The sequence below is a fragment of the Sus scrofa genome, chromosome 3 (assembly GCF_000003025.6).
Source record: "Sus scrofa isolate TJ Tabasco breed Duroc chromosome 3, Sscrofa11.1, whole genome shotgun sequence".
In the NCBI taxonomy this organism is placed as follows: Eukaryota; Metazoa; Chordata; class Mammalia; order Artiodactyla; family Suidae; genus Sus; species Sus scrofa.
The window spans coordinates 30,474,070-30,485,205 of record NC_010445.4 but is presented as its reverse complement, the minus strand read 5'-3'; the positions used below and the strand labels follow the sequence as shown (position 1 = coordinate 30,485,205).

The following is an 11,136-nucleotide window of genomic DNA, read 5'->3' as shown; positions in this document are numbered from 1 at the left end:
ATTTTTTTTTTTATTAAAGCATAGTTGACTTACAATGGTGTGTCAATTTCTGCTGTACAGCAAAGTGACTCAGTCATACATTTGTATACATTCTTTTTCTCATATTATTTTTCATCACGTTCTACTCCAAGAGACTGGATATAATGCCCCATGCTGTACAGCAGGACCTCACTGATTATCCCTTCTAAAGGTCATAGTTTGCATCTTCCACCTGGCTTCTTGAGAACTCTGCGGATCTATTCTAAATGTAATCGTTTGTATCTTCTGCTTGGCTTCTTGAGAACTCTGCAGATCTATTCTAAATGTAATCGTTTGTATCTTCTGCCTGGCTTCTTGAGAACTCTGTAGCCATTCCCATGCTTTCTTTCAGAGCAAACGGAACTAAGAGCCTCATCAACGGAGCATCACTGTGATCACGCGGGAACATCCACGTGCAGACAGAGCCTCTGCACATCAGATGCGAGTGTGAATGAGCTCAGACACACGGCCTGTGGCTGCAGAGGTCGACCTTCAGGGCTTCGATTCTAATCTCTGGGATGAGGTTTTGAAATATGGACAATGTATGTGCACAGGTGACTTTTCTCAGCGTCAAGAAGGTGAACTCAAGCTTTGACCTGTATCATCTGCGTCATCAGCAGTAACAGAAGACTTTGACAGCAAATGCTGGCTACTTAGCTCCTTGTTAAGATGAGTCTCTGGCTCTAGGAATGGGACACAATTAATTTTGTTAGGAAGGAAAGGAGATAACCTCCCACTTTGGGAGTTGTGGCCACAACTTACTATATAATCAGATGCAGTTTGCTCAAGGAATCCTCATCAGAGATGGCTCTTGTATAGCAAGTCGTGCTGGAAGCTGACATGGAGAGGTTTGCCACATGGGACCAGAAAACCATCTAATTCAGAGCAGACGTGAGAAACACATCATTAGGAGAACATGTCCAATCACCCATGCAGAGACAGTCTACTAATATCATTTATTCTTTCCGGCCATGCCGCTTTTTAAAAGGGAGGGTAGTTTTGTTTCGAGTATCATTTAGGACAGGTCCCAGCCCTCTGATTTAAGCCAAAGGACATCAATTCACAAATTTTCCTGGTACACTTTATTTCAATAAGGGGTTGTGTGCAGCTGCTGTATCTGAAATGAACAGCAGAAGGGAAACGTGAGCAAGTCATAATCGGCAATCACTTCTCCTTCATCAAATCCAGCAGATCGTCATCTATTCCCTTCTCACTCAGCTCATCTAAACTGTAGTATCGGTGGACGATGTTCTCGGCAGTGACCACCACGACGCGGAGCCCGTGGCTATCTCTGCCCAGTTGGCATCCGATGGCTGATGACACCACCATGTCGAGGTTCTGGTAAGTGCCCCCAGCATTCCTATGGTAGTGGCCTGAGAACACGGCTTTGACCCCTGCAGGGAAGGGAGAAGAACATTAGGGTGTCAAGATTTCCATTTAGGTCACTTGGGGCTCCCAGGGTTTCTTCAGGGAACAACAGCCTGTTATTATAGAAAATGCATATTATTCAGTATGTAACAAATAAGGCAGCCTATGTGACATCCAAAATCCTTTCAAGGATAACTCATGATGCTTGATTAACCTGTTTGTCATAACTGGTACAGGGAACAAGGAGAAAGAGGGTGATAAGGTGAATGACTTTGAGAGAGATGAAGGAAATATTTTGAAGCCAATATAAACCATTATAGGAGGGAGCTCCCTGGTGGTCTACGGGTTAGGATTCGGCACTTTTCACTGCTGTGGCCTGGGTTCAATCCCTGGTCTGGATACTAAGATCCCACATCAAGTCACAGTATGCTGTGGCCAAAACAAAACAAAAACAAACAAAAAACCAAAAACAACAACAACAATCATAGCAGAGAGGGCGTACGTCTACGAAAAATGCTTATGGAGTTCTAATCAAGATAGCACAGCATGTTCAACATTTAATGCATCCCCCTCTCTGTAAACTTAGACATGATGGATAAGATACAAACAAGAAAACCAAACGACAGAAGTAGCTACAAAACCAAAGCCAAGAGCTCTACCGACAAGAAACAAAAAACAAAACAAAAAAGCAGGAATGCAGAGCAATGAGTGGGGTTACAATGTTCCTGGAGTTCAGCTCTTATAACTGAGACTGAAAGCACTTTCTCTGAGACGAGGAAATAAAGCCCAGCTCCTGGGTTGAAACAGGAGTGGCGCTGAGACCTGCATTTATGGGAGGAGCTTGAAAGAAACTACTGTTGCCCGCTGCCCTGGAGCAGGGTGGTGGGCTGGGGTGGTTAACAAGCACCTCAGGGAAAAAAAAAAAAAAAAACCAAACCTGATTTGTAATGTTTATAGTCCATGGCATCAACACTCTCAGGGTGGCTGATTTCAAATGACCAGTGCAATGTCACTGAAGCAGAAGTGGAAGCACCCCGACATGCAGTGTTTCCACCACACAGATACGAGAGCTGTATGCAACCACAGAGCAAGGGCGAGAGAGATACGGAGCAAGATAATGAGAAACTGCTAAGGGCTGAGTATGAGTCTTTTTTACTGTTGCTTCTGAATATAATTTATTTAATGGTGAGTTTGTATAACTAAACTGTAATAATGTCTCTTTATCAACATAATTCCTTAATGCTTCATCTTTGGTTTTCATGTGCTGGTAGGATCTGTCTCCTGGGTGAAGGCATATAGCCACCCATGGGTCTAGGAAGGAAGGATGCACACAGGCTCAAGTCTAAAACCTGTAACAGGAGTTCCCGTCATGGTGCAGCGGAAATGAATCTGACTAGGAACGATGAGGTTGTGGGTTCAATCCCTGGCCTCGCTCAGTGGGTTAAGGATCTGGCGTTTCCATGAGCTATGGTGTAGGTCACAGATGCAGCTTGGATCTGGCATTGTTGTGGCTCTAGCATAGGCCAGCAGCAACAGCTCCGATTAGACTCCTAGCCTGAGAACCTCCGTATGCCATGAGTGTGGCCCTAAAAAAAAAAAAAAAAAGACAATAAATAAATAAAACCTGTAACATCTTTTCCCAGGATGACTATGGGGCCAGGACTCTAAAGCACTATTATAAGGCCTGGCCCCAGATGGGGGCCATCTGGAAGTGACCAAAACCTCTAGACAGGGAGAAGTGCATCAAGAGAGAAAGTGAGGGAGGAGTTCCTATGGGGACTCAGCAGGTTAAGAATCTGACTAGTATCCGTGTGAATGCGGGTTTGATCCCTGGCTTCACTCAGTGAGTTAAAGATCCAGCATTGCTGTGAGCTGTGGTGTAGGCTGCAGATACGGCTAGGATCCTGCATTGCCGTGACTCTCATGGAGGCTGGCAGCTGTAGCTCCAACTAGAGTCCTAGCCTGGGAATTTCCATGTGCCGCAGGTGTGGCCCTAAAAAGAAAAAGAAGAAAAAAAGAAAGAAAAAAGTGAGGGAAAAATGAAATTCAAAAAAATAACCTCTTATTCCTTTTAAACCTGAAATAAAAAATTCTACCACCTGTGAAAACCTCATGCTAATAAGTAAGACAGTCTACAAACTCAGTAACATGAATTCACTTCAGGTGAAATCAGCGATATAAAACTGTATGAAAAATTTTTAAAATAAATGTTGAGGATATCAAATATCCCCAATAAAGAACTAATATCCATAAAAAAGAATAAAACATTATGAAACAAAACAGGCATGAATGAAACAACAATAGTTGGTAATGAAAATTTAGAAATGGTGGACATAGAAGATGTAACAATAGTTAAAGTTTCAAAACAAACAAAAACCAAGCAGGAGGCATAACTCTCCCAGACTTCAAGAAATACTACAAAGCCATAGTCATCAAAACAGTGTGGTACTGGGATCAAAACAGACAGACAGACCAATGGAACAGAATAGAGAACCTGGAAATAAACCCTGACACCTATGGTCAATTAATCTTTGACAAGGGAGGCAAGAACATAAAATAGGAAAAAGAAAGTCTATTCAGCAAACATTGCTGGGAAACCTGGATAGCCGCATGCAAAGCAATGAAACTAGAACACACCCTCACACCTGCACAAAAATAAACTCCAAATGGCTGAAAGACTTAAATATACGACAGGACACCATCAAACTCCTAGAAGAAAACATAGGCAAAACACTCTCTGACATCAACATCATGAATATTTTCTCAGGTCAGTCTCCCAAAGCAATAGAAATTAGAGCAAAAATAAACCCATGGGACCTCATCAAACTGAAAAGCTTTTGCACAGCAAAGGAAACCCAAAAGAAAACAAAAAGACAACTTACAGAATGGGAGAAAATCGTTTCAAATGATGCAACTGACAAGGGCTTAATCTCTAGAATATATAAACAACTTATACAACTCAACAGCAAAAAAGCCAATCAATCAATGGAAAAATGGGCAAAAGACCTGAATAGACATTTCTCCAAAGAAGATATACAGATGGACAGCAAACACATGAAAAAATGCTCAACATGGCTGATCATAAGAGAGATGCAAATCAAAACTACCATGAAATACCACCTCACACCAGTCAGAATGGCCATCATTAATAAATCCACAAATAACAAGTGCTGGAGGGGCTGTGGAGAAAAGGGAACCCTCTTGCACTGTTGGTGGGAATGTCAACTGGTACAGCCACTATGGAGAACAGTTTGGAGATACCTTAGAAATCTATACATAGAACTTCCACATGACCCAGCAATCCCACTCTTGGGCATCTATCCGGACAAAACTCTACTTAAAAGAGACACATGCACCTGCATGTTCTTTGCAGCACTATTCACAATAGCCAGGACATGGAAACAACCCAAATGTCCATCGACAGATGATTGGATTCGCAAGGTGTGGTATATATACACAATGGAATACTACTCAGCCATAAAAAAGAATGACCTAATGCCATTTGCAGCAACATGGATGGAACTAGAGAATCTCATGCAGAGTGAAATGAGCCAGAAAGACAAAGACAAATACCATATGATATCACTTATAACTGGAATCTAATATCCAGCACAAATGAACATCTTTTCAGAAAAGAAAATCATGGACTTGGAGAAAAGACTTGTGGCTGCCTGATGGGAGGGGGAGGGAGTGGGAGGGATTGGGAGCTTGGGCGTATCAGACACAACTTAGAATAGATTTACAAGGAGATCCTGCTGAGTAGCATTGAGAACTTTGTCTAGATACTCATGTTGCAACAGAACAAAGGGTGGAGAAAAAAAAATGTAAATATAATGTATACATGTAAGGATAACTTGATCCCCTTGCTGTACAGTGGGAAAAAAAAAAGTTTCAAAACAAAATTCTCAATAAATAGAATAAACCCTCAACTAGACACTCATCAGACAGGGAGTTCATAGAAATAAAAGGTAGAATTGAGGTGCTGAATCAGAAAACATCACAGAGACCCAGACATAATTATGCAAAACGAATAAGCATTTCAAAGAACCCAAAGAATGGGTTAAGAGATATCAATGGATGCTTAGAAGGAGACAGAAGAGGAGAAAGGAGGCAATAATAGTAAGAATAACTTGAAGAAATAATAGCTGGGAATTTTCCAAAAAAGAGGAACATATGGGTTTTCAAATGAAAAGTACTAAGTAAATAAATAAAAGTCCATTCATAATGCCATATATCATGGTAAAATTATGGAGCATCGAAAAGAAAAATCTCAAAAAGATATCATGGCAAAAATATGAAGGAATGACAGTTAGACAGGTAGCAAGCATGTCAGCAATAAAAGAATCAAAGGCAATATCTTCAAAATGCTGAGGGCGAGTAACTATGAACCTTAAATTTTATCTCTTATTTTTTTTTAGGGCTGCACCCATGGCATATGGAAGTCCCCAGGCTAGGAGTCAAATTGGAGCTGCAGCTGCTGGCCTACTCCATAGCTGCAGCATTGTAAGATCTGAGCTGCATCTGTGACCTACACCACAGCAATGCTGGATCCTTAACCCACTGAGTGAGGTGAGGGATCAAACTTGTTTCCTAATCCTCATGGATACTAGTTGGGTTTGTTACCACTAAACTACAACAAGAACTCTGAACCTTAAATTTTTTGTTGTTGTTGTTTGTTTGATTTTCAGGACTGTATCCATGGCATATGGAGGTTTCCAGGCTAGGGCTCTAATCAGAGCTATAGCTGCCGGCCACAGCCACAGTCACAGCAATGCCAGATCCAAGCCATGTGTGTGACCTACACCACAACTCACGGTAATGCCAGATCCTTAACCCACTGAGCAAGGGCAGGAATCAAACCCGCAACCTCATGGTTCCTAGTCAGATTTGTTTCTGCTGAGCCACAACAGGAATTACTGAACCTTAAATTTTATACTTAGCTAAACTATCATTCAAGTTTCAGGGTGAAAATAATAGTTTTCTGGACAAATAAAGACTAGGAGTTTACCACTTCTAAAAACATTATACTAAACATTATGCTAATAAGTTTAAAAAGATGCAAAATGCCACATATTATATGACTCCATTTATAAGAAATGTCCAGAATGGGCAGATCCATAGGGAAAGGAAGTATGTTAGTGGTTGCTGGAGGAGGAGTAGAAAGAGGGAGTGGGGAGTGACTGCTAGTGAGCACAGGATTCTTGGTGGAATGGTAAAAATGGTCTGGATATAGACAGTGGCAATGGTTGCACAACATTGTGAATGTATGAAGACCACTGAATTTTGGAGTAAATTGTATGGAATGTGAATTTTTTTAATGTAACCCCCCCCCCCCCCAAAAAAAAACCTGTATGGGAAAGGAAGGAGGCTAGAATGGTCCATGTGGTAATGGATTAGATATGGAGACATCAGGTTGAACTTGTGTTCAGCCTAATACTGAAACCCTCCTGACATCTGAAAACATTTATAGATATGTATGTACACAGGCTAGTAGACAGACACATGCTTCCTAGCTCTGCCAGGTGTTCCTAAGAGCTTGGACACATGTGAGCAGTGAGCACACCCAGCATTCACATCTTGGTTTCTAATCCTATTCTCCAACAAAAGGAACTACAGATCCTTGGATAAATGGCTACTGTAACACTGAGGGCAGGAGACATATTTTTTAAAAATCCATGGTTCCAGAATTCCCATCATGGCTCAGTGGTTAATGAATCCGACTAGGAACCATGAGGTTGCGGGTTTGATCCCTGGTCTTGCTCAGTGGGTTAAGGATCTGGCGTTGCCGTGAGCTGTGGTGTACGTCATAGACGTGGCTCAGATCCTGCATTGCTGTGGCTCTGGCATAGGCCGGTGGCTATAGCTCCGATTAGACCCCTAGCCTGGGAACTTCCATATGCCACGGGAGTGGCTCTAGAAAAGGCAAAAAGACCAAAAAAAAAAAAAAAATTCCATGGTTCCTTACTAATACAAATAAATGACTGAATAAATACATAAATGTGGGGGAAAGAGAAAAACACCCCATACAGAGTAACAAATAATTTATGGAGATATGCCTCCTTCAAGGAGGTAGAGTGTAATTCCTCACCCCTTAGGTATGGGCTGTGCACGGTGACTTCCTTCCAAAGAGTAAAGTATAAAGAGGGGTTTAAAAAAAAAAAAACTTTACCATGGAGAAACAGTGATGACAGGTTGATATGACTGTGATTCAAATGGCACTGGAGAGTTTCCTTGTGGCTCAGTGGGTTAAGGACCCCATGCTGTCTCTGCTGTGGCTCTGTTACTGTAGTGGTGCAAGTTCAATCCTTGACCTGGGAATTTTTGGATGCTGTGGACACAGGACCCTACCATCCCCCAGCAAAAGACCCAACTGACCTGTGTGGTCTTCTTTCAAGCCCACAATTCCTTCATGAGAAAAACATAAGACAGATCCCAAGAGATAGTCTATAAAATACCGGACCAGTACTTCTCAAAACTGTCAATGTCATCGAAAACATGGCAAGTCTGAAAATGGTCAAAACCAAGAGGGGTCTTAGGAGATAGGGTAACTACATGTAATACGGTATACTGGATGAGAACCTGGAGCAGAAAAAGGACATTAGGTAAAAAGTAAGAGAATCTAATTACGGACTTTAGTTAATAAAAATGTATCAGCATTGCTTCATTAATTGGGAAGCTGGGTACCAGGCATAGGGAATTCTCTGTATTATCTTGTTATTATTATTTTTTGTCTTTTTAGGGCATATGGAGGTTCCCAGGTTAGGCATTGAATTGGAGCTGTAGTTGCTGGCCTACACCACAGCGACAGCAATGATGGATCCAAGGTGCATCTGTGACCTACAGCTTAGCTCACAGAAATGCCAGATCCTTAACCCACTGAGCAAGGCTAGGGATCAAGCCTGCGCCCTCATGGATGCTAGTCAGATTGGTTTCCGCTGAGCCACAATGGGAACTCCTGTATTATCTTTAATTTTTTTTTTTTCTTTTTAGGGCCGCACCTGTGGCATATGGAGTCAAGTTGGAGCTACAGCTGTCAGCCTACACCACAGTCACAGCAACGCTGGATCCGAGCCTCGTCTGCAACCTACACCACAGCTCATGGCAACACTGGATCCCGAACCACTGAGTGGGGCCAAGGGTTCAAAGCCGCATCCTCATGAATACTATTTGGATTCGTTTCTGTGGCACCACAACAGGACCTCCTATCTTTGTAATTTTTATGTAAATCTAAAATTGTTCTGAAATTTAAGCCTTTCCCAAAAAATGAGGATAATTTCCAAAAGAACTGAAATGTAATATATAGATTTCAATCAGCAAAGAGGGGAAAAAAAATCACAACTACAACAAATTCTCAATGTTTCTAACACCAAATGCTGGTGCAGAGGAACTGGATGGCTCCTATGGTGCTGATGGGAATGTAAAGTCAGATGGCATTTCGGGAAAAAGTCTGGCAGTTGCTTACACAACTGATCATGCGCTTACCAGAGGACCTAGGAATGGAACTCTTGGATATGTATCCAGAGGAATGAAAATCTATATTCACTCTAAACTCTGTATGCAGAGTTCACAGCAGCTTTGTTTTGTGACTGCCAGAAACTGGACACAACCTTAACATCCTTCAGTGGGTGAATGACTAAACTCTGATATATCCGCACCATGGAATACTACTCACCAATAATAAGGCATCAATTAGTGATTCACGCAACATGCAATGCCTTGAATGGCTAACAGGGACATTATGCTAGTTTAAAAAAAAAAGCCAACTCAGAGGGTTCCACACTCTGTGATTCCCTTGACATAACATTCTTCTGTTTTTTTGGTTTTTTTTTTTGCTTTTTTTAATGGCTGTACCCGCAGCATATGGAAGTTCCCAGGCTAGGGGTCAAATCAGAGCTACAGCTGCCAGTCTATACCACAGCCACAGAAATGTGGGATCCGAGCCTTGTCTGTGACCTACACCACAGCTCAAGGACAGGGATCGAACCTGCAACCTCATGGTTCCTAATCAGATTCACTAACCACTGAGCCACGACGGGCACTCCTCCCATAACATTCTGAAGTGACAAAATTAGAGGCAGGGTTGCTAGCAGATAGGGACAGGCACGGGGGGGGGGGGGGGCTCGGACTGGGTGTGGCCACAGAGGGCAGCAGGAGGGATCCCCATGGTGGAGGAACTGTTCTGCATTTGACAATGATTCCAAAAGCTGTGGAAGAAATATGCTCCAAGTGTTTACAGCAGTAGGGTTCCAGGAGACTTTGAACAGAGTTCTGGAGCTACAGCCACTCTCATGTGGCAGGACCTGAGACCCACCTGTGGGCAGATGTGGCTGTCAGCCAGCTGAGGTGCACAGGTAGGGGTGGGAAGGAAGTGACCCGGGCCTCCCTACCTCAAACAGCCAAGGGTGGGGAGAAACAGCTATTTCCATTTCCTGTTGCGAGGATGCAAACACACAACTCATTTCAGAGGGTAATCAGGTGTTACTAGGTTCTTGCATTTTACTGTGTGTTGACCCAACACCAACATTTTCATATAAACTTATCCTTCAGAAACACCCAGAGAAGAGTCTGCAGACGTAGGTGTGTTGTGTCTGTGGGCATAAATATACAGTGTTCACTGAGGCATGATCTGCAATGTTCATTTACAGGAGACTGGATAGATCAGAGTACACGTATTTTTAAAAGAGAGAGGTTTTCATGTATTGCCATTGAAAGGCACCAAATAGGAAGTATGAACAGCAAGATGTCAAAACAGTGTTGTGTGATCCTGTTTTTGTAAAATAAAGATAAACAATGTCTGAATAAAGATGGTGTGTGTGTTTGTGTTTTTATCCTTAACTGAATAGGAGAGAAACAGACACGAACTAGACACCGGTGATTTCAGGGCCTTGGTGGTGGAGGGGGGATTATGGGGAAGGTGGGGGAGGGCATTGGCTTTCTCTGTCCTGCCAGCCTACACCACAGCCACAGTAACTAAGGATCCCAGCTGCATCTGTGACCTACACCACTGCTCATGCCAACGCTGGATCCTTAACCCACTGAGGGGGGCCAGGGATTGAACCTGCGTCCTCATGGATAATGGTCGGGTTTGTTACTGCTGAGCCACAACGGGAACTCCTTTATGTTTTTATTACTGTCATGTCTGCAGTGATAATGAGTTGATTTCGTGATTATAAACATCAAGGTGACATGGACCAGGAAAGCATGACAGGAGGGACAAAGGCTGCCACACCAAGGTGTAAAGCTGCAGCTGCAACCACTGGGTTGGGTGTCTTGCTGTAAATTGGCGGGGGGGGGGGGGGGGCACGGAAATGACTGCTTCCTCCACCACCTTCCAGGTTTCACAGCTCTGTGGCCCGTGCCGTCGGAGGCCCAAACGGGAGCATGTTAGACCCACCTCGGGGAGCTTCTAACAGCCAGTCGGAAAGCATTTAGTATTATTTTATTATTTTGTTGCATGCTAAATTATGTTTATGAGATTTGGCTCTTTACGGCTAATTCATAGCTGCAAACTGTACTCTTCTGGAAGGAATGCTGGGCAATTTTGAAAGTTGCTCACATTAGCCGTAATTAGCTGTAAAACCGCATTTACGTTTAAATTTCACGCCATATAATGTATATTCTCTTGAAACTTGACCATCCTGTAGAATGGTGCATAGTATCTCTGAAGATATTATCAGCACTTTGCCCCAATGTATTCTCTTCTCAACCGTGGCAACTTCCTAGAGTTTTTCTCGTAAATTAAAACGTACT

At 42.7% G+C, this 11,136-nt stretch overlaps 1 protein-coding gene across 1 annotated transcript in view; it reads right to left on the bottom strand.

Moving 5' to 3' along the window:
• The window catches only part of CPPED1 (calcineurin like phosphoesterase domain containing 1), a 121,526-nt gene continuing 111,345 nt past the window's right edge, over positions 956 to 11,136 (bottom strand). The window contains exon 4 of the mRNA NM_001243581.1: positions 956 to 1,412. Within this exon, the coding sequence (NP_001230510.1) occupies positions 1,183 to 1,412 (230 nt within the window). The 3' untranslated portion in view covers positions 956 to 1,182. The remainder of the gene's footprint in view (positions 1,413 to 11,136) is intronic.